The sequence below is a fragment of the Mastacembelus armatus genome, chromosome 3 (assembly GCF_900324485.2).
Source record: "Mastacembelus armatus chromosome 3, fMasArm1.2, whole genome shotgun sequence".
Classification (NCBI taxonomy): Eukaryota; Metazoa; Chordata; class Actinopteri; order Synbranchiformes; family Mastacembelidae; genus Mastacembelus; species Mastacembelus armatus.
Window position 1 is genome coordinate 19,371,202 of NC_046635.1, and position 24,351 is coordinate 19,395,552.

At 39.9% G+C, this 24,351-nt stretch overlaps 1 protein-coding gene across 1 annotated transcript; it reads right to left on the minus strand.

Annotated features, from left to right (window-relative positions):
- Positions 1–611: 611 nt before the first annotated feature.
- Positions 612–23,943, minus strand: LOC113122337 (ras-specific guanine nucleotide-releasing factor 1-like). Its single transcript, XM_026293623.1, has 27 exons — positions 23,668–23,943; positions 18,309–18,415; positions 16,692–16,839; positions 15,824–15,916; positions 13,798–14,051; positions 13,607–13,686; positions 12,818–13,011; positions 12,224–12,333; positions 11,782–11,900; positions 10,919–11,079; positions 10,606–10,669; positions 9,908–10,050; positions 9,519–9,601; positions 8,917–9,165; positions 6,194–6,567; positions 5,507–5,628; positions 3,814–3,982; positions 3,531–3,637; positions 3,305–3,417; positions 2,820–2,880; positions 2,575–2,681; positions 2,345–2,429; positions 2,057–2,254; positions 1,655–1,734; positions 1,421–1,538; positions 1,155–1,223; positions 612–704 (listed from the first exon to the last, which is right to left on the minus strand). The coding sequence occupies exons 1-27, from the start codon at positions 23,941–23,943 to the stop codon at positions 612–614; spliced, it is 3,777 nt and encodes a 1,258-aa protein (XP_026149408.1).
- Between the last annotated feature and the right edge of the window lie 408 nt (positions 23,944–24,351).

Consider the following 24,351-nt stretch of genomic DNA (forward strand, 5'->3'; position numbering starts at 1 on the left):
ATTTACATTCAATAATTACTTCTCTATAGTTGTAATTGTTCATTAATATTACCAAGACCTAAAATCTTAAGGATTACTACTTTTGCAAATGTTAGTTTTAATTTCTAGGATCTACACTTGAAGGCAAATAAGTGAAAAATGTCCTGTTTACTAATAGGACAGATAAGACAGAAAGTTAAAAGTTTACTGCAGTTTTGTGCTAGTCTCTTTTGGTTTTGACTGTGGAGCAGAAAAGTGGGAGTTGATCATCATGTGTCAAATGTGACTCTCTCTCATGAATGAGTGCCTTTTTAATACTTCACCTTCCCATTAGAATATACTAAATATCACATCTGTAGATTTTCCCATCTCTTTACTCTGTCTTTGAAAATAATTTCATCATAAAATGGTGTTTAATACAATAAATAACATATAATTATTCTGCAACTATATAAATAAAACCTCTCTGGGCTTCTACTCAGTCTCTAATAACGATACACAACAAGTCCATTGGGGAACACATACTAGAAGGGCACAGTCTACTGTGTCTAATACAAATAATAGTATATATACACTTTGATAAATTGTTCTTGTACACTTCATATGAGGGCTGAGAGAGCAGGTGATCCTCTTCATGATGAAGTTTTGGGCTCAATTCTCAGAGATGCTTCATACAAACTCTCCTCATCTAGATCTGTACTACTGTCCAGTAAGTACTTTGCCACCTGTGTTGACAAACAACACAATTATAACAATTTTTGCATTTGTGCCATTTCTGCCAAATGTGTATCTTTTTATATTACTAAAATTGTTTTTTTTTTTTTTTTTTAGTTTTCCAAAAACTCTCCCCAAATCACATTAATATGTTATAGTGTTGATTGATGGAAAGAAAAAAAAATACAGAAATATTTGACACATATTTTAATTTTCATAACTGGCTAGAAACTCACCTTGGAAACCTCCTTTTCCAGGACAAATAGAAATACAAAATGCACAAAGTCACTGACATCTTAAACGTGAGTATGAATGTAAGTATTTGCTGTTTTACTTCACAGTAGGACTGTTGGACAAATACTGGGTAGACTGTGATGATATTGCAGTACCAGTCAAGCAATACCTCTGAACACGTAATCAAAGTCTATAAGCTCCTGGAAAAGTACAAAGCATTAGCTCACCTTTGGTTGATAATCAATCTTGTAGGCTGTTTGCTGAAACTGCCGTATCTCTCTAATAATGTGAGATATCTGGAGGATGATTAAATGAATGTTAGAAAGTTCAACCTCAAAGATAGTATTGTCAACAAGCTGGTATAAATTGGTAAAAATAAACATATTTGAGTCACAGATTGCAGACATGTAACAAAAATGGCAATGACTAGTCTCAAAGCAGAAACAATATAAGGTTTAAACTATATGTACATCAGCTCATGGTTGTTCTTTACCATTCTCATCTTGGAGAAGTTGACGAGGTTGTCCTCGGTGTAGTTGGGTGTTCCCTCCTCGATAAAAGCCAGGTCAGTCAGGTACATCCCCAGGTAGGGAACACAGGGAGGGTCACAGCTGGAGATGTGGGGCAGAGGTACACAGGAATAAACACAAAGAACAACAAACACAAAGGCACAAATGGGAATAAATAGTAAACCCTACAGGAAAAGAGAAAAGCTTTGGTTGCTTACTTCTTCAGAGCTTCTCTTAGATTTTTAAATCGCCCCTCGGATGACACAAGCTTCTGCAACTTGTCGATCACAGTCTTTGTCTAGAAAATAGACCAAAACAAAAGTGTTATTAGTAGGAAATGGTAGTGAATGTAAGTTTTGTGAACTGAGGAAAACCTTACTCAAAACGACTATTACCAGCCTCTATAAGAGTATAGCATTTTCCATTCACTTGTTTCTTTTGCAAAATGTTGTGTTTATATTTCAAAAGAAGTTAAAAAACCGAAAATGAATTTTTTTTAAATTCTCTCTCTTGGTAATAGAAGAGTTAGGAAAATTCTTTCCAAGAGTCATGTGTGAAAACTGATAGCATAAAGAGCTTTCCTGGTTGTGTCCAAAGCTAAAGGAGAAGCTAAAAGACACCTGTTTTGAAACTTTGAGCCAGGTCTTCTTGAGGCGGAAGATGGAGCTGCGGTTGAGAGAGGATGTGATCTCTAACACAGCGTTGTAGTTGTGGAGGCAGCGGCAGATGTCAGCCACTGCCACCCATTTCTCAATCACTGCCACCCGCAGGTTGACATCGTCCCAGTGCAGGATCTCCGTGGCGATCCTGTTACTGATCTGCCCAAAACAGGGAACAACACAGTGATAATAATGTCTGTCTTCATATCTATCTATCTTTTTATTCACAATCCCATAGTAAATACATACATCATTGAAATGCTTGGTTGTTTTCATGATGTACGGAGTTCTTTCGTTCTTGTCGTTCTTCATCCAGCCTTGACCAAAGAACTCTCTGATGAAAAAAAAAAATGTTTTTTAAAACATCAACAATGAAAAACATTCAATGTGTGCACTTTCTTTCATCCTCCCACTCAACCTGTGCCAGTTTTATCTGCATGCATGCATAAACACATATATATGTGTGTGTGTGCACTCACTCATAAGGGATGACCTTGAAGACCAGGTGGTCGAGGAGTGTGAGTTGTTCAGCTATCTCCAGTGCAGAGTGGCTTTCAAATGGCTCAGTCTTACAGTCGTCCATGGCCTGACACACAGACAAATACAGAAAGGCAGTGAAAAGCATTATACGCAACTAAAGCACAAATGACTTTTACAGGGACCCTGTAATTTCAAGAAGTAAGAGGTTTTTATACTGAAAAAGCTTTTGTAATCTTTTCCTCACCATCTGTGTGATTTCTTCCAGGGTGACCTGGTTGTCTCCGGGGTCCTCCTGAGTCAGAGTCCTGCATATAAAAAGAAAAACATGTAATTTTTTTTTTTTGACAGCTTTGTCCAAATCACTACACTTAATTGACATAAATGGATTTGACCTTCCAAAAAAGTGCCCAACCTGAACCACTACACTGGGTATTAATTTCTCTTTTTTTGTTTCCTTTTGGTAGCAGGCACTTTTGACTTCAGCTCCATGAATGGATAATATTTAGCATCAATTCTGCATGCTGACAGGTTGGTTAGTTCACACACCAGAGTGGATTTTCACTCCAGTTTTGCTACCACAACAGGAGTTGTGGTAATGTACTGTATCTCCGTTTCCTCTTTAAATGACCATGTCTTACTGGCTGAACTTTTTTTTCACTAGGGTGCTGACAAACAGATGTGTCATATATGACTAGATGTGCGATGAAGCGATGACAACAGAGCCCCTACCTGATGATGTTGGCAGCTGCCTTTCTTTCCTGTGTCAGGAGCTCTGGGTCATGCATCACCTCCTCCAGGAAGCCAATTACCCGCATCTTCAGCTCTGTGTTCAGCTCAAAGTCCTGAGGATCAACAGCAAAAACAGTGCCATTACAGAGTGTTGTTTTACTTTTGCAAAGGGAAAAAAGAAACAGAACAAAGCATAGAATAAAAAAGCAAAAAAGGTGAACTGTACCTGCGAGTGTTTGGAGACCCAGTGACGCAGAACATTCAGGACTCTGTTTGTGGCGGCTCTTCTGATAACAAACTCTTTGTCCCCATTCCTCTGGTCTGTAGGAAAACCTGGAATCAGGTTTGACAAAGTTATAGTCAAGCTGACTTCCTAGAACCAAGAGTGATGAAACACAATTACTTTTACATGGTTCCTCTGTTACGTTTTGTTTGTTTGGTTTCCGATACAGAAAACTCTCATGGTCAGAAGATGAAAAAAAGATGTACCTTCCATCCATGTCACTGACCTGTGCTAGCAAGGGACATCCGACGGTACTTCTCCTTGGTTGGCGTGCCTTCATTGGCACCAGCAGTGGCGATGGCAAAGGCTGAGGCGGCAGAAAGGGCACTGCGGTTATTGTCCAGCTCCCGGCAAGATGACACCACCATGCCATTGTTGAAAGAAAACAGAGAGAACTCTGCAAGGAGGGAAACAATACAGAGATTTGAAGTTAAACCCCACATTTCCTCTTCATTTCTGTTTTTATTATCACTAAATGTACATTTTCAGTTGCATACAGTTATTACAGCCTTTACATTAAAAGTGATTTGCTTCCACTATATACTGTGTACAATCAGACCAGGTTGTCGGCCAGTGGAGGGCAATAAAGAGCTAAAATAGACCCAGCACATTGTGTCCTGCAGAGCTCGTGGCAGTGATGGTGTACACTCCACTGTCTCCCTCCCTCTCTCCTTCAACACCCCCCCACCCTTCCCGTGTCTCTCCCCCCCACCACCACCACTCCCATCCCTGCCTTCCTCTGTTCAGACGGGGGCGGTAAAGAAGAACACGCACATCGTTGCTAAGGTACAAGGTTTCCTTCCACCTACTCACACAAGGCACTGGCTTCCCTTGTATCCAGCACCGTGGGAAGAGAACACACTGGGGATGAATTGTGCCTGACTACCTACGGGGTGGATGCTCCCTCTCTGCATGGTACGGGGAGGGCCAGGAGGCTGTGGGTGGTTTTTATCAAGACCTTATTTGGCTGTAGTTACGCTTGTCGTTTTCTGGAAAAAAAAAGTCTGCTTTAAGTCTGCTGCGGTTATATTTGTTTAACTGCTCTTCTCATCTCAATCACTTATGTTGATTCACATACTGACATTGAGAAAATAACTTTTTTGGATCTAACATTTACACTTCTACCGTTCTGCCTGGTGTCGGTCTCCCTTGCTTCGTTAACATCTTTTAGGATTAAGCCAAATTAAAGGCAGAAGTTGTTTCAATACAATTTTTTTTTTTTACTATTTCAAATGATTCTAAACAGAGGTGTAACATCTGTGTGACTGCTTCAGCTATATTAGAAGAATAGTTCGTCAGAAATAAACTTCTTTGCATTCCTACAGAGAGTTAAATAAGATTTGACACCGATCTCATATCAGTACAGTAAATATGAATCTACAACCAGCTGCTGGTTAGATTAGAAACAGGAAGAAACAAACAAAATCCATCCAGAGTTAGTTCATCACGGTACTGTACTTTTGAAGAAATCTTACTCAGATTCTGATCTTACTTCTGCTACAGGTCATTTCTGTGAAGTTTCAGTGGACAGTTTTTTTTCACTTCAGTTTAGCTGCTCATTTCATTATTTGGTTTTCTGACAAGCTTATCTGCCAGTTGGAATCATTCATTCAAGTGGTCTTACAGGATATAATAAAAATAGTAGGCCTGTTAAATATGCCTCATGTTGCCAATGGTTTTTGTTTCTGACAATATCCATTATTATTGATCTTTGTTATATTCCATTTGCCAAGATGTTACTGTGTTGTGGTTTGCCAGCTCTTACATTCTTGCCAAGTTACTTAATATCCTTGCCAACTCATTTATTTTTTAACTGGTGGGCTGGGATTCAAAAGTAGATCACAAGACGTTCTAAACAAGTCTTGGACACACAACAGCTTAAACATGACAACGCTGGGACACAAGACAAAGAGTATTACTGTACCAGAGTTTTTTGACTTGACATTCTTGGGTGTTGATGGCGACTTGGGAGGAGACATTTCTGCCTCTGCCTCGTCACTCTGACTTGGGTCTTCATCGCATTCCTCTCGCACGGACAGATCTGGACACAAAATGTTTCACAGTTAAGAAGCAACAAAGACAGAAAGAAAAGTAAGAAGCAATAAAGACAGAAAGAAAAGTAAGAACGTAATTATTGGGTTGGGATTGGAGGCAGCTGGGAATGGAAAGGCCAGGACAGAGGCTAAAACTAAGGTCAATAAAGCCTGAAAGAAAGACGCATTTTAAATGTTTTATGAATGATAAATATAGTCAACTGAATTTATAATATTATTTAAAAAGGTTTGATCCCAAAGAAAACTACATGGCTATTGTAATTCTTTTTTTTTTGGATATAAACATGTGATTCCACATTTATACTGTAACCACAATCACCATTTGAGACTCTTCTGTCTGCTCCCTTGTTGTCCAGTCCCAATGCAAACTGTTTAAAATAATTATTTATTTTCTCTTTAAGACCCTTTATATAGCCAAAGCACCACTTCACAACCTAGAATACAGAGAATACATGCAAGATATGGGCATGACAGTGGATCTGTAAAACCGCTGTCATAGTTCATGTGAATCTCATTAAAACTGAGCAAAGTCCTTCAGATAGTGCATCTGACCTTGCTTGTTGAGGACAGTCTCTTCAGCCTTGCCTTCAGTTTTGGGCTCTCCCTCATCAGGGATTTTGCTGGCCATGGTGCTGGACACATAGAGCTTGTTGATGTCGAGGGTGGTCTTACTGAAGGGTGACATGGTGGAGTGCATGCTTGCATAGCCATTGGGAGAACAACTGAGTGCAGCCAGGTCCAGGGCTTTGCCCCCTGTGATGATGGGGATGTTGAGCGAAAGCTTGCGGCGCCGGTTGGGTGAGGACGTCTTGGTGATGGAGAGAGGTGGAGGGGAGGAGAACTTGCGGCTGGCACGCGGCGATGTGGGTGGTTCACCATAAAGGAGTTTGTTGTTCTGGCTGCTGGCAAAGAAAAGCTCCAACGAGCTGCAGAAAAGAAAAGAATGGAGCATGTGAAAAAGACAGAAAGAGCAACAAGAGCAACTTTCACTACTGAAAAAGGTTAAATTTTGGGTGAATGCTTCCAGTGGCCTTGAAGAGCAGAGCACGGAGTGGAGAGAAATGGTGATTATGGGGATGTGTGGTGCACCTGGTGAGCAGAGAGGGAACACAGTAACCACAGGGCTCTTTGGGAGCTCTTGCCTCTTTTATTTAAGCTACATTGTTTAAGACAGCATCCTCCTTGCACTGAGAGCCACCCCCTCTGAAGGCCTATAAATAGCATGTCAAGTGACAGTGTGGGAGGCACGGGTGCTGCCAACAGCAACCAGCCCAGGGGAGGCCCACAGAGACATGGGGAGAGCGAAAGGGAGAGAAAAGGGGAGCCAGACAGAGACAGAGAGGGAAAGTGGGGGAAAGAAATAGAGGTGCAATTCAAAAAAAAAAAAAGAAAAGAAAACAGGGGCAAAAACAGTTAGACAAAGAAGGAGGGGTGAGAGAGGAACAACATAGTGGCTGTAGATTCCACCACAGTGAAGGCTGCTGGCTGGGAGTGGGCGAATGGGAAGCCTCCTGCCCTCTATGGTGTTAGCTGCAGCGTCTCCTTGCCTTAATATGCAAAACAGTAAAAGAAAAGTGATAAAAGGTGCAAAGATGAGAATTGGGAAAGGAAAATGACCGGTGGGAGGAGAGAAGAGGATGGTGGGCAGGTATGGGAGAGGCAGAAAAACAAAGGACAAAAAGCAAACTGGAGAGCAAGTAGAATGGAAAGAGGAAAGATAAGTGGAGATAAATAACCAGGAGAAAAGAGAGGAGTAAGACAAACAGGAGCAAAGAGGAGGAGATAAGAGAGGAGCATGGTCTGGGTGCAAAACACCACCATCAATATTTAATACTGTAGAGCCGCTGCAGATGATGGGAGAAAGGGAGAGTGAGGGGGAGGGAGGGGGCAGACGAGGCGAGAAGGAGAGGGTGGGGTCCTGCAGCAGAGTGAAGGGTTGCCATGGTGACAGTGCAGCGGAGAGAGGGATGGTCAGACTTGTGGAAAGAAAAATAAAAGCGAGAGAATGGAAATGGTAAAGAGAGGAAAAAGAAAGAAGAGCAGGGGTTAGGGAGAGGTGGGTGTACGCGGGACCCAATTAACTATGACGGTGATGTGTTGGTCTGACCACTTACGGTCTCCTCTGTAGTCCCTTCTCACCTGGACAGGATGTGAAAACATGATGGGCGGCTTGCAGACAGCCCATTAGACAGCAAAGACAAATTCAAATACCGGGGAAGTCCCACCTTTTCACTGCACCAATACAACAGTGCTGCTGCGGCTGCATCCTCAGGAGAAAATCTGTGGAAATGTCAAACTTTGTTCCTTTTTCAGTTGTTGCAGGGACCGGCCTCACCCAGACATGCATAGTGATGGTTTAATGTAACAAACCATTTTAGCTCCAAAGGTGTCCACACACTAATATAAAATCTGCAGGGATTGACAGAATTATAGAGACTAATGCAGAGGTGATGCCAATGTACTGTATAGTTCATCTCAGATTGAGATTTGTTGTTTTTACTGGTTGTTACATGTTTTCTTTAACTAGTCAATATTGTTCTGCATTTTCAAGTCTGATCACCTTCACATGTTAAATACCTAGTTACTTTCTCTCACACATACCCATTTTCATCACATTTTACCTTGAACCTCACTTGGTTTTAAAAGATTTATCAAAGTGCAAATTACTGCTAACTGGTTAATATGACTTGTCTTTGTAGCAGTGCTTGCCATTGTTACTTCAAATTTAAATCAATAGTTTGGCATTTTGGAAAACAGCACTTATTCGCCTTCTTGTTGAGTGTTAGATGAAGATCGATACCACTGTCATACTGTATCTGTCCAGTAAAATGTATGGCTGCAGGCAGCAAGTGTTTAGCTAACACTTTCTGCTAGTCTGCAACTAAAATATGGTTAGCATGGGCAACGTCATACAAGTGAGTTCATCAAATCCTTAATTAAACTTTATGAGATAGAAATCAATTTCTGCTAGTAAAAGAAAAAAACAAACAAATGTCAAATATGATGAAACAAATATAGAAAGTTAAAATTATGAAACAAAAAAGTCCAAATTGTGAAAAAAAATTTGACTTACAAAATCAAAATTCTGAGATAAAAGCAAAAGCAAGCCAAAAAACCCAGCAAATGCATTATTGCTTCAATACAATACAGTGCTACTTACTAAGTTTGACTAATTTTGACTTTTTATCTCATAATCTTCACTTACCACAAATGTTTTTTTTTTCCACCATGATTAACCCCACGAATGGGGCTTCCATACTGAGGGCGCCACTCACCGTGCAGGGATGGCACTGATGGGCTTTTTGTAGATGGTGATGAGCTTGTCCAGCACTACGTCAGCGCTGGTAAAAACGCGGTAGGAATGGAGGAAGGTGTTCAGGAAATCAATGGAGAGGAAGCGCAAGTCAGTCAGCCTCTCCAGCAAACGCTCCACACTTGCGTAGCGTATCTGCAGCACCTTGCAGGAGTTCATCATCTTGCTGAAGCGGATGTCGACATCGTCACAGTACAAGCTGGTGTCTGACCTGTGTTGGGGGGACAAGCAAAGTTAGGAAAGTTTGCTTACACAGCCATTAACACTGATGTGTAGGGGTTAGTTTCACCTGGAGAAATAATAAACAAAATCAGATGACTGATACATTCAAACCACCAAAATAAACAAGAAATAAGTAAAACCTGAAAAACTACAATATACAGTATTTTTAGCCTTGCATGGGGATCTGGGAAGTTGTTAAGCCTTGTAGTCCTTACTAAAATTTGTATCTCTAAGGGCCTTTACAATTATATTAGTGCAGGGTGATTTGGACATGTATTGTTCATGGATGATGTTTGTGCATTTACACTGTGGTTGTATTGTTGTGTTGTTTCTGTCTCTTACTTAATCATCTGTGGCACGGTGACTTTACTGTTTTCCTCGAAGGCGTTCATCATCAGACCATTGCAGCGGATGTTGTCAATGCACTGTAAGTCAAGCAGACAGGCAGAGAAAAGGTTTTCTGTGAGTTTAATAACATAAGTGACTGAGTGTCTTTACAAACATGTGGATGTTTCTACCTCCACAACCAGGCACCAGAATGGCCATAAACCAAAGGGCTAAAAACCCTTGTAGGAGAGGTGTTAAAAGTCTCAGCTTAGATTTTCTGTATAAACTCTCCCTCATCCAATGACCGCTTGTCCCATTACATACAGTACATCAGCACTTGCCAGTGTGCCTTTATTTGTAACATACTATGTTCTGTCTGTAATCGCTGATGAGGCGTACTGTACCTGGCTGATGTCGCTCGTCCATGCTGACTTCTCCTGTCGTGACGAAGCCACCAGGATGACGGTGTAAGGCTGGCCGTCTTTGGGCTCCACGATCACTTTAAAGTCCAGGTGTTCTGTGTCCTGACCACTCCGCTCCCCTTTGGCTGCAAAACACAAATTCAACCATCATTATTTTTACAGGACAGTATACACACAACAAATGCCATAAGATCCTTTGAAAGAGAAGAATAAAGAACCAAAAAGCTTAATATTATTACTCAGAGCAAGTTCAATCTAACAGTGGTGAGTTACGAAACAACAGATTTTAAGAAAAAAGTCTTAAGCTCCTGCAAACAGGATTATAATGAGGAATTATAAGGTTTTTATTATATCTCTTCACTTTTTGCTGCCCCCAACGTAACAGCTACTGTGGGAATGAAGGGGGAAAGGTAAAAAAATCCTTATATTTTAGGATTGTGTTACATAACACCAGCCCCTCAGAAACAGGCATGTGCAGTTTTGATGAATCACTGTTACAGCTCTCAGCAAGCAGGTTGCTACAAGTTCGTCTTTTGTAAGGTGATACCAAATCCAGCAGTTTGGAACAGAAAAACTGCACTGGTTGATGTTTCCCCTACTTCATACAGTACATGTAGACTTCTATAAATGTGAAGTTTATTAATAAAACACTCAGATATGCTGTGAATGTAGAAACTTACACTCATCATCTGTCCCCTCTGGCTCTTCCATTAGTGTGCAGTCTATGAGGGAAACCACTCCGTTCTGTAGCAGCGTTGAGAGGTTGTAATCACATACAGCATGTTACCAATGAACACACGGTGGAAATGTCCGAATAATTTGAACAAATTTGAACCACTTCTGCTGATAACAGTACAGAACACTGAAGAAAAGAAGAGAAACTACATGCATTTTAAAAATCATGTTACTTTCAAGTGCCTATGGTAATCTTTAGTAAGAGTAAAACAAAAGGGCTTAATTGAATTACTAGTCTTCATTACAATCATACTTTACCTTAGTAATGTGAAGTTTCCCCCCAGAGCCTCGGGTACAGATGATGAGATGTTTGGAGAAGAGGAAGCACTGTCTCTCACCTTCCTTCTTCAGAGACAGAGAGCCCAGTCGGCCTCTTGTGATCTTCCCTTTTTCACTCATTGGTACCTGAATCAGAGAACCTGTGGAATTGTGCGCATACAAACACATAGATACACACATATATATATAAACATACATAAAATAGTTTTTGGTACTTAGCATTTACAGTAAACTATATGCCAAGCCTGGGTGTGGACGTCAGCAATCAATGTTTTTTTTTTTAAATCTGCAGCAATGGAGGAGGGTAAGAATACACAAGATGCAAAACAACAAAAACAGGCTGCAAGAGAGGTGAGTGTGGACGAATTGATATTTCACTGTATTACATTCCTATTTTTTTCAGTACGACACTAACCACTGTTGTAGAGGATGATGAAATCAATCATAAAGACAAATGTGTGGTTCAGTTTTACATAGATTCATGCATTGTATTTAATTTTTCAAGTCATTCTGTAATCTTATGTAACAGGCGGTTGATTGACTTTTTCATAATATCAAATATATCCCCTTTATTAATGTTTTATATATTTGCAAACAGCTTTGCAGATTGTAAATTGTGTTATGGGATTTTTCTTTAGATATTGTGGGTTTAACTAGATAAACTAAACACTTTGCCTTGAATAAATGAAGTTTCAGGCTACAGAGACTGAAGCGTGCATCCCCCATAATGTTTAACGTTTATTTTCATTTGCTGTCCATTGGGTTAGCGCAAGAAAAGTGACTATAAAAATTTATTTCATCTTTTCTGTCAGTGTTTTAATTTGCCAATGAAACAGACTTACCTTGCCTAACAAATGTCTGGCTGGTGTCCAGCAGCACTTCACAACCCTCCACAATCATTCGCTCAATAGCCAAGTTCTTCCTGATGTTCTCTGTCTCGCTCACCTCATCATGCATGATTCTGAAAAGACAACAAATACCCATAAATTCAAATACAATAAAAGCTCTAGCACCCATTATAAATCTGATAAATATACCTATGTGGTGAAGATGTACATATACATGGAAATACTGTGTTATAGTTCTGTCAGACCTGTGTAAAGGACTGGTGCACACTGAAAGTCTGATAAGATTTCTCATTAGCAGAATAGTACAAATGTCAGCATTTTCCATCATTCAGACTGATTGACATAATGATTAAAAAAAGCTCTCGAACCAATTAAGCAGATGGAGTTTCACATTACAGTTTCAATTGTTTTACTGACTAACTGACAGGAGATCTACCTGGACAGTTCCTCCAGTTTTGATTTGGCATAGTCTAAGCTGTTTCGCTCCACATGCTCATGGGGAGTATGAGCCAGCAACTCATGCAAAGTCAGGATGTAACGAGGGATCTACGAGAGAGACAGAGAGGGAGTGAGACATGCTTGAAGCACTTATTGGAATGAGCAATTTTAATCTTTTTGTGTTAAAATGTACATTTTACATTTTTAGAGGTCGAGAGATTTAAAGCTTAGTAGAGCACAGTGTCAACCAACTTCACTGTAGTAGCTTTGGCCATGAGACCTGTTGTTTTTTTTTTCTTCTTCTTTGAAATCAATAAAAATGTGTGGATTTTACTATGAATTTGATTTTCTCCTTTACTAGAAACTTAACAACAATAATAAAATTAATAATAATAATAATAATAATAATAATTTTTACTTTTACTGTTTCTACTTTATCACAAGTCTCAGCATAACTGTTCTGCTTGTGCTGTAGCTTAGACAACCTCTGATTATTGATTAGAAATGCTAATCATGTTCCGACTTGAGAACTAATGAGTGGAGACAAATATCATCTCATTCCTGACTGCACACTGTATCCCAGGAAGCTTACTTGAAACATGGGGTAAGTGAGGAAGGTCTCCAGGGTCCTCTCCTCACAGTCGGGCTTGGCCTCGTACTGCTTCAGCAGTTTGTCAAAGTCTCGGTTCTGCTTGCAGTGGGCCAGGATCTGGAGGCTGTACTGGTGGTTCCTCACAAACTCCTGGTAAATGTTCAGCATCGGCAGCAAGATGTCAAATAGGTCAGCTGTAAACACAAGCAGAAAATTTCATCTTCTTAATTCACTGATATAGTCCTTAGGTTATTGTCATAATAGCTCATAGAGATTCAGAATACCAGTGAGAAAATGCAAAAAACAAAAATATTTGCTATTTCTTTCTTGTCAGTTGCTATTTGTAAAGTTTCTGGCAAGGCCTACATTCAAAAAGTGCAAACTTGTTGCTTCTTGTCCTTGTTGCTCATTTTGTGCATGATTTGGATGTACTGACACTTTAAGAAACCCTAGCAAACACAATGCTGGTAAGACGAAAATGCATTTTTCAGGTGTGTAGCAAGCCTTTATTTAATACATCAAGCTCATAAACAACAAGCGACAGCGATTACACTTATAAAAAACTGGTACACTTAAAGAGGAGATATTAAACCTCCACACTGATTTTAGTTTTACAAAAGTCTGCTAACCTTGTTCTTCTTTCAAACATCTAGTTCATCTTCAAGAGCACTTTAATTATTTTTCTGGATTCACTGGAAGAGACATACTGTACTACAAGCACAATGCCATTATCTTTTTTTAAAGCTTTTCTAATGTGGGTGTCTGAGGGGTGGTCTTTGTGTTTCTTACCCAGCACCAGTGTTGGCCAGCTGGCTATCCTGGCCTTCAGACCCTGGTAGAAGATCTGGTGGAGGAACATGATGGTCTCACTGAAAAAACAAATAAGCAAAATGGTGGTTATGAGCTATTGTTCATATCTGCTGGCAGCTCCCACTGTGTCGAGTCACACCACTCTCACACCCAGTGTCACCACCAGCCACCTGTTAAGGAAGATGCTGCTGACGTCATCATGGGTGATGGGTGGCTTCTTGGAGCTGGCAGCCATGCGGAGCGGTCGCAGGAAGTTGTTGACCAGAATGTGGAGCTGTTGGACGTATTCGGCCTCGGCCTCCAACATGCTAAACACCACCTGGTTCCTCTTCCTCATGCTCTCAGCGTGGGGTGAACGAATGTAGTCCTGGATGATGGTCTTCCACTTCCTGCGACAAATCCAACCACGCAGGAAGCTCTGGACCTGCGATGACAAGATTTAGCACACAGACGTTTCCTATGTTTATATGTGTGTGTTTAGCATTTGTGACTACACATTTTTCAGGTAATCCAGGAGTTTTGTACTCCTTCAGCTTTTCCTACAGCTACTGGAAAATTCTGGAGATACCTGACTTTCATTGACAACATTAAGACAATATTCAATATTCCAGATGTACCTTTTTTGCATTATTTTGGACAATTATAATCATTTGCATGAAACAATGAGATGTCAAGGACCTGTAAAATATTAAATATTGTTGACAAAAGAAATGTCTGGTGTTAAAGCTTAGATTATGAAAGGCATGTGCAAACTCAGCTGGATATCAACATCCTAGACTCATCAGTACGTCACTGTCAATCAACTGTCATAGAAATATATGAAAGCTATATGGAAAAATTTTGTATCAGCCTGGAACGTTAACTTTAGTCCACAATATTGGTAAAAGGTATTTGTCATAAATCCCAATGACTGATCTGCAACTTAAACATAGTCTGGTCAGTCTTTTTTAAAATATTAACAACAAATCAAATAATGATGTGAAACCTGGCAGGTGCAGCTTGTAGTGACAAACCCAGCACAGACTTATCACCTGACGCTGTGGCTCCTCTCATGTTCGTGTAGCATTAAAGCATCATTCCGGTCAGGCTTTTCCTCTCGTCTGTAACTTTGTGGTTTCTCACTCTTGCCAATCATGGCATCTGTTTTGGACAGAGTTGTTATGCTACCTGACTGATATTAAACTTCAGGAGTTAATGGAGACAATAAACAGAGCTTCAAAGAGAATGAGTATTGGATTCTCTTATATGAACACCGGACATTTTTCAGTACTCTGAACAGATACTAACATTCCTCCATGTTTTCTGGACAAATTACAGCCAACCATCTGGTATCGTTTACAGTAACACTGTAGGGTCATAATGCTGTGCTTAGTCAAAACAGTAAATAATGTAGTGTTTGCACTAATCACGTGTTTGTTTGGCAGCCACAGTAAACAGTAAACACAATACTGATACATCATTACTTTAAAAAAAAAAAGGTGCTATGGAAAAAATACTAGCAAACAGTTGTTTACACATCCTAAAGACATTTATTTGGAGTGCCTTTACTGAGCCGACAAATCCAATACTCCTTTTTGCTCTGGTTTAGTTGTCACCAGAAGAAAATATCTTGCTTCTTAGTTGCTAAATGTTCCAGTATGCTCACCACCTACTGTAGCGAGCTGCTGCCTTTGTTTTCAGTTTGGTAAAACAGCTGCAATTATTGACGAGACCATTGAGAGTGAATCAAACCTTTGAAGTTGTGGGCCGTAAAAGCAAAACAATGAGTTGACACTAAAACACTCAGCGGGGATGTGCAGAATCAGGGAATAATGGTCTTTAAGTTTGTCACCATATCCTTTCAAAGTCTAGCGCTTCATTAAGAAGCAGGCAGCTGCTTCAGTAGAGCTGAAGACAGAACAAGCTGGTGGTTGTAGTGGATGAGGGGCACCCTGCTATGAATGTGAGTGTGAATGTGAGGTGAAGGTTAAAAATAAAACCTGCAGGTGCCCAGAGATGATGTATTGTTGAAAAACCTGTTTCGGAAACCATACATATCCCTGCTGGAACAGATCAAACTTCGGAAAAACCCTCCCTCCTTTCCGTTTCCTTGCCTGGTTGTTCTCTGTGCTTGTGCTCTGTGGTTTAGTTTTTCTTGATAACGAGAACTTCACAGTGAATCCGTCTCTCTCCTTTCAGTGTTGAGTCAGATCTCACCTTTTTGATCTTCCTGATCTCTGTGTCATCCTCACTGGGTGGTACCTCTGGATTTGACTGGATCTTCTCATTGTCCTTAAGCAACCCAGCAATCTGAAATTCCACACAAGTATTGCATTGACTCAGTGGGTCAAGACATTGAATGCAGCTAAAATCCTACTTCATATTCTTTCACTCTACTCTTTGTTTTATTATTCTTATGAATGTTTTATTCAGTGTTTTTAAATTGCTTTTGGCCCAACTTTCTTTTATAATCTGCGAGCTGGTTTCAAAGAATTAAATGTGAATGAACTGTTCTAGCTGTATTCAAACATTTTCGATTTTATTTTATTCAACCCTGTTTCATTTATTCTTAATAGAATGACAGTGAATGAATACTATAGAAACAACAAATACTGCTCTGAATAAAGGACTGAAATTAACAAAACAACCCAAAATCCATTACTACTGCAGGCTTTTAGCATGGAAAGTGAAACAGTAGATTATTATTTTCTGGTGCAGACTGCAGAATCTAGTACAATAGAAGCTGATTCATGCATATTGAAAGCATTCAGTTCAATTGGAGCTAGCCATTAGCACATTAAAGAGATACATCTGATCTACTCTCGACTGAATAATAAAGATACAAAACACTGAACGGTATTGTGGTGTCTCTAACAAGGACACCCCTGGCGCACCACAGGCTGTGACACCCACCATGAACTCGACTCCTTGTGGTTTGGAATCTGGGTCATGACCTTTGTCCTCTGACTCCTTTCTGTCTTTATCCTCTGTGACTGACACTTTCACTTCCATATTTGCATACCACACCATAAGATAAAACGCGCATGTACACAAGGATTACTAGCATGAAATTGCCTAAAGTTACCTCTGATTTTAGGCGCTCTATCTCGATTTCCCCGTCCTCTATCTGTTGACGAAGTTGCTTGGCAACCATTTTCTCTGTCTCCACAATTTGGAGTAGATGGAGGTACTTCTGCATGAGGGCCTCATGCTCTGTAGCCAAGTTCCTGTAACTATACACACACAGAGACACTGTAAGGACCTCATTTAATTCATATTTCATGGGCTTTACGTCGATTTACCAAAGCAAATGCAAACCTCCGATCAGCGTATGACACTGACCTTATGTCTGCATGGAGCATAGGCGTCAATTCTTCAAATGCTTAAGGGCCTAGCAAACCATGTGTAAAGACTGTTTCTGCATGGGGAATTATTCTGTACATTACCCAGTTCCACACTCTCTGTGCATGCTAAGCAAAAACTTGAAACCAGTAAAACCAGCTCCTTCAAGCTCATAAATCAGAGCTCAAACTATTTTGAAACTTGATGTCTCCTGAAAAGTGAGGACTGTAAAGAAGGGAGGTTAACTTCATTTGAAAACAACTTGTTAAAGTGTAAATGTGCTTAAATGACAAAAAAAGTGGTAAAAACTTTTAAACCATTAGAACATAGAATTGATCCAGATATCAGACATCAAAAAAGCAATGTGATGATATGTAACTACAGTTCGTCACTGGCCTGCTGTGTATTATGTGCTCACAGGACAGTTTATTTCTGTACAGTAAGTGCTGCTGCTTTGACTGAGCATTAATCAATGTAATCTTCAGTGAGTCCAATCAATTAACCTTTTGCCATACAAATGCACACTACTGACATTTAGAGTGATTGTATTTCTTGTCTTTCATCATGTCCTTTCGTCTCTGAATCCTAAAGGGTCATTCCACTCATTATGTCTCAGAACTCTATACATCAAGTCTAATAATAATATGCTTTATTTATTTCATTATATAATAGCTGTTTAATTGATAATTATAACAGGCATCCACACAACAATCCAAGTAGAGGAGTCAGCACTTATGGGGCAACAGGAGCACAAGTTCACTGCTTATTGGAAACAATAATGTGGCATAAAGTTTTTGTGCAGCAACACTTTGACCACAAACTTTAGCCTTTACAATGGGATTATGTGACTGGTGAGTAATAATGCTTGATGCTGGATACTTTGGATAGGACAGGGATACGCAATTATTCAGTGACTGCAGAGCTTGCTTACATTTTTCTGTCGAAAGTTTGATAAACTTGTTCAGTATGATACCTAAATACCAGCACATTGAGATTTCCTTGGGACCCTGTGAGCATACTAAGGTTAGCATTTAGCTCAAAGAACCATTGTGCCCAATTACAACCTCACATCATCTATCATCTTGTTTTTCCCAATATGCTCCAGAAACCCTTTCCTTTTCTTACGTAGTTCCTGAAAAAGTGATGCCACACAGAAGGGTTTCACCTGACAAAATAATTTGATACTTATATTCCTTAATCTTATGATAAGGTAAGATTTTAATAGATTAAATGTAGATTTTACTTACTAACGTGTGTAGTGGACACTACATCACATGGGTATGTACACACACACACTGTAAATGTAGCTGTCCTCAGCTCAGTGTGTGTATGTAGGTGAAAGGTTATGTGTGAGACGTACCTGGCTTGTGTGATAGCGGCCACCCATTCATCACAATCCTTGACATCCTCAGTGCGCAGCTCCAGAGCCTTCTGGTTCTCATGATTGAATGTGACAGTGAAGTAATACTGGAAAACAACAACATAGAAACAGGGTCAGATATTTGTTCAGGGATAAAATGAGACAATCAGATTATATTAAAGTGTTTGATAGTTAAAGATGTAGAAAACGGGGGGGGGGGGGGGGGGGGGCAAGCAAACGATACACTATGTTCATTGCTGACTGGCTTTTTTCTTAAACCTATTTTTTTGTTGAAATTGGAGTGGTATGATACACACATGTATGCCCATGTGTGGACGAGTGGGAGAGCGAAATCCTGAGGGAAACGTCTTGAGAGCTTCATTATAAAGCCTCTGTGCATCCTGCCTGTAACCTGGCAACTCACCTCTGAATCGGTAGAAACCTCTCCACTGACGCCATATTTTGTTTATCTTTATTTCTGTTTTGCTTTGTTCCAGTGCATTTTAGTGACACTAACACCTGTGAGTCCTCACTCATTTGCCAATTATATCCCAGCAGACTTAAAGTGTAAGTTATGGTAATTATGGCAAATGTAGGTGTTATTGTATTCTAATAGGCTCAATGGTATCAAACCCTCAAATCCACAACGTGGTGGTCATTGCAATAATAGTATTGACAGCCTATTTGTGGTAGAAATGCTTCAAATTATATAACACTGATGCATTGTAAATAGACCCCCACAAATCCATTATAATGGATTTTTTTATCCCTCACAAATGCCGAGAGCAAATCATTTGTAAAGCGGAGTAATGTTCCATATTTCCTGATGAGCAGCAGAACAGGCCTTTGTCAATAATGTGCTTCCCATCTCCCGCTTTCTGAGAGCTGGTGTGTCAAGCCTTTTAGGCTGCTATATTTAGCTCCACGACACTACATTTTTTGCCACGGAGACATTATCTGTTGGTAAGTGAAACAAAGTAGTAAATCATTGTTTTAAATCTGTGAATAAAAACCGGAGAATTTCATCTGGAACAGAGAAAATGTGGAAAGATTAAACACAACTTCTTCTATAATGATTACAGACAAAAATAAAGCGTAAACTTTAAAAAGCCCATCATTGTTCAAAAGAGCATTTTTTGTGAAATTGTCTTTTGCATTTTGAAAGAATTACAGAGATAGCACTCTGTTATATCCCAATATTATTGAGAGGAATGTAGTCTATATAGATATTTCTCAAACATGCATTAATCCTATATGTTCTGTTTAGGCTCCCGTATTCAAAGCCCTTAATTTAACATCAGTCTATCACTTTCATACTTCATTACTTTTCCTGATTTTATGAGAATGACTTATTAACACAGTCTATTTTGTTTTCTGTTACACAATAAATAAGCAACTCGGTGCATTAATTTGTCTTTAATGACCCATATAATGTCTAAATCATAAAATATGTCCTCGTGTGAAGAAACAATACTTTAAATTCATTTGTGTTTTTTTTTCCATCCTGCACCAATGTGTGCATACCTACTCTGTGCCAAAAGAAAGCATTATCACTTTATTAATAAATATTTATTTTTTGCAAAAAAAAAACAAAAGTGTTAAAACTATTAAAACATTAAAATAAAAAACATTTAAGCCAAATGGCAAAATGTCAAAAAGTTTAAGCCAACATTAATGAAATACAAGGGTTATGTGCATAAAGGTAATATTTGTCTGGAGTTACTACCTGCAGTAAACTAAAACTGGACCATGTTTAAGTGAAATTGTAAAAACTAAGCAAGAGAAATACATTCACAAACAAACAATTGTAATATATTTAGAATATATGCATACTGTTTAACCAACAGGAAAACAAAATACTATGGATTTCTAAAGTTTCTGAGGTAATTTTCATAAAAAGGTGGACTGTTCTTTCCATCATGATACTTATTCCTTTCATTTTTTTGTATGTTTGTTTATATAAAAGAAAACATAACTAAGTGAAGCACAATGCCGAGGCATGTTGTTGCACATTTTGTTGGCCCCTTCAAATGCACTTTTTCAGATGCAAATAGGGGTTGCCATAGTAACTGTGGGCTTAAACGTAGCTCGCTATCTAAATGGGGAATAAGAACATTTAAAAAGTAGAACACTCCAAAGAATACAATGAGAACGCAGAGACAGACGGAGAGGGAGGGAGAAAAAGATCTTTTGCCTTTTTGAGGAGGGAGGGCTATAAAAAGCGCTGTAGCCCTGCAAGGTGGCAGTTGGCTTGGCATCTATTCGCTGCATTGTCCCTCTCCCTGTCACATACAGATAAGATCCAGTACTCGCCCGGCCATTCCTCCTGCAGCTTTGACAGACACAAACATGCAATATGTGCACACACACACATACACACACCACTAACACACTCAACAGTAAGCTCGAATCTGCTTAATCTGCATATGTAACAGGTTTAATGTCAAATATGTACAGTAGCGATGCCTTGGATGACCTCAGCAGTCTGCGCATTGAACTGGGTGTCATGTGTTTGTCCACAGTGAGGAAGTTAAAAGGAAATCCGTATGCCCTCAGACACTTGGACCATCGATTACTCTTTGCGTCCTCATCTCACCTTTTCTGTGGAGCTGCTCAGTTTTAGAGATTGACACTGGCATGTGCAGGAGGACACAATGAGGTAAATGTAGACTTTAAGGCATGCACAGAGTCCCACAGGACGTACAGATGTGGAGGTGTACAGACATGTATCGATCGTACGTTAGAGTGTGCTGTTCTCACATGTGAAGAAGATTTATTTGTGTTAAAGACCTATGCTGAAAAATAAACTCCCCCACACAAATAACTTGAATTTATTTCTGACACGTATTATGTGAAGGGACACGTGCTGAACAGAAGACTGTGTTATGTTAATTGAAGGCTTTCAAATTTATTTAATTCGCTGTTGAAATAAATTCACTTGAGCAGCCTGCATGAACAGCTGTCATCATAGATGTCAATCAATACATATTTCATCCCAGAATAGAGCATTCCCCTCATCATGACATGGTTTTAAGAAAATAGGTTTAACAGTGGAGAAATTTTAATAATTCACACCATGAGAGTGACCAACAAAACCTCGTACCGAAACAACAAAACAGGCTGTTAGTCAGTGCATTCCAGACCAACTCATATGACAATTTTAATCTTAAGATTTCCTACATTTGATTAAGGTCTGGTAAATTTTAGGCATCTAAAGCTACTTGGCAAGAAAAAGAAAAAAATTATCCTCCTTCTTGATGGAGAGCCAAAGTTTTGGTTGACATGTTTGAACACAACCAGTGGTGTTTGTTTGCCTACAGAGGACCGTAGCTTCAAAAGCCTCAATTTGAGGTTTCCATTAAAGGAAAAATTATGTTTAGGATAAAGTAACTGTACATTCCTGGCCTCAGCCAGGAAAGAGTTGTGTGTGTGACATTATTGCAGACTTCAGAACTATGGACAGCGACACCAGGTATGGCCATTGGAAACAGTCCTACAGCTGTAAACCACAGGAGCCAACGTTGAAGATTTAACACATATCTGTGCTTTATTTGTCAACAGAAATTTCTTCCTTTGAGGTGATGCAGTAAAACACAAATATATCTGACAGGATAGGATTGTCATTTTAAACTCATTCATTTCCAGACAACACCTGGTAAAATACAGTAGGAAATGTGTGCAAGATGCAGTGGGCTGGTCATTTTAGCAATTTCTCAGCAATATGTCTCAAAACAGGAGTGCATAAATTAAGCAACATGCTAGAAGGTGATTTATATGACTTACTTAATATTTGTAAGGGATTTTGATATGTCCTGGAAGAAGTTATTGATTTTAAGACTTAGGACATTGAGTTTTTCAGATTGTCTTAAGCAGTTGTGTTTTTTTCCCAGCTGTTTTTTCCAGAGCTTGGAAAACTTATGTAGCCTATAGAAAATTGATGTGTTGTACAGTTTCTGTACTTAAACTAACAACAATTCATTTTAAAGCTTTGTTGTACAGACTCAAAATGGTTAGAATATAAATCTGTCCTCACTGGAAAATTTAAAATGATACTGGCAAAAAAGAAATAGGTGAGGTAATCCATCACTTTGACTTTTGACTTCAGTTCTTTATTGTCTGTGCTGCAGGAAAGCAGGAGAAACTGCAGCTGGCAGAGCAGATTTCAGAAGGTGACTGCAGTCATAGCTCACAGCAGCTTGACCACTTCTCTGGCTCCTAAATTCGTTTCTGCCACAAGGTTTATTTCTTCCAGCAGCAGCCTTCGCAAAACTGTTGCACTGCAGGCAACCATGCTTTTCCTGGGATTATTATCCCACTATGTCACACTGGCTTAACAGAAAAAAAACACAGTGGAAATTGTTTAGCCCTCACAAATGTTAATCCATGGCACTAAATGCCCGAGGAATTAAAACGAATTGTGCGGGGGGGGGGGGGGGGGGGGGGGGGGTAGTGTACTGCGAAACAAAAGCATGCCTGGGACATCGCTTGTTTTTTTTTCATTCATGGCTGTCGTTAACAACCCCACGATAATGAGAGAGCTATCAAATGAACCTTAAACCGGGGAGACCGCAGTTGCCAAGGTAGGATGCTATTAATATCAAGACAAGGAATTAAATCAATACGTCAAAACGACAGGGAAAGGGCAGCTCTCCTCCGCAAGATGGCAACCTGCAAAGTTTGGATGCAGTTTAAGTTTACTCCCTATATATTATGCGCTGCAATCCCTGACCGCTTGAGACATCTAAAAATAGTGTCTATATTTATAATTTATATATATATATATATATATATATATATATATATATGATGCAACAAATATTATGATGACGACGAGAAAGAGAAAAGAGCTGGAGGTTGATAGTGTCCGTGGCTGCAAAGTTTGCACAACAGAAATCCATTAATCCTTCCAACTCTGACCCCCACTATGTATTTTGGGTTTCATGCATTCGAGGAGTTAAACGTTTGAGGCAGGCTCTGAGGCTGTTTCAGTGCAGAATCGAGACATTCAATCAGTTAGGATGACGCAATTACGTAACACGGAACGTCAAGTGAACTATATAATGCGAGAAAAAAAAAAAAAAAAAGCAATTCCTGGGAATATGTTTGCATTATATAATTATATATCAGTAAAGAGATGTCGCGATAAAAACTGCAAGTGTTTTCGTTTGTAATCTGCAGAGTGTACAACGTTCTTGCTCCCGTTATTGCTGTTTTGACCCAGCGGTCAGATTAATAAAAGCAAGTTTCTCCCATCAAGCAGCAGCATTAACGAGAGCGCGTCCTTTCTGACTGACGGATTACCTCGGCAGCGTCAAGTCAGTGAGATTTGTGGCGGCTTCCTGTGTGAACAGCGTCTTACCTGTTTCTCTAAGCATTCCTTCGCTGAGAGAGATGGTTTTGGTGACGGTGCTCTGTCACAAACGCATCCCTCCAACAGGTACAGTCCGGAGGGGCGTGAGCTGGAGTCGTTTTCGAAATAAAACAGCATATTCTGTAACAAAGCGAACCACTTTGAATGCCATTTTGTGTTGTCTGAGCTTTTCTTACTCAGGCAACCTCGCCTCGTCCCATCCTTTTTGGCCAAAAGAGCCAGATAGGTGATATGGCCATCATTGAGTCTCATCCCTTTCTGCATTTTGGCTGTGAATCCTGAGGTGATCTGCGGGAAAGCCTGCGGATTCTTACATCTTCTTCTTCTTCTACTTCTTCTCAGCACCCCCGAAACACGTTCAGACTTGGTGGGCAGCAGCCCACTCCTGTGTGCCCATCCACAGTTGCCACACTGCTATTTGCAACGGCGAGACAAACAGAAGAAAATGATGCACGTTAGGAGTCACAGTTACGCACTGAACTGCACTAGTTCCACTCTGCAAGCGTACTACAGCAACCCCGACACCGCACCTCAGAGAAGCCTTCCCCGTGAGCCCGAACCGCTCATGATCAGGACTGAGGTGTCGGCGGGCATATAGCTTTCACACAAACACGTCCACACACACACACGCACGCACGCACACGCGCACGCTCGTACAGCATTCTGCTCTCC

Coding starts and splice junctions, on each gene's coding strand:
- LOC113122337 (XM_026293623.1), bottom strand. CDS start 23,943: ATGCAGAAAGGGATGAGACTCAATGATGGCCATATCACCTATCTGGCT. Junction 9,602..9,907: donor GGACGAGCGACATCAGCCAG/GTACAGTACGCC, acceptor CTTGACTTACAG/TGCATTGACAACATCCGCTG. Junction 6,568..8,916: donor ATCAGTGCCATCCCTGCACG/GTGAGTGGCGCC, acceptor TCTTTTCTGCAG/CTCGTTGGAGCTTTTCTTTG.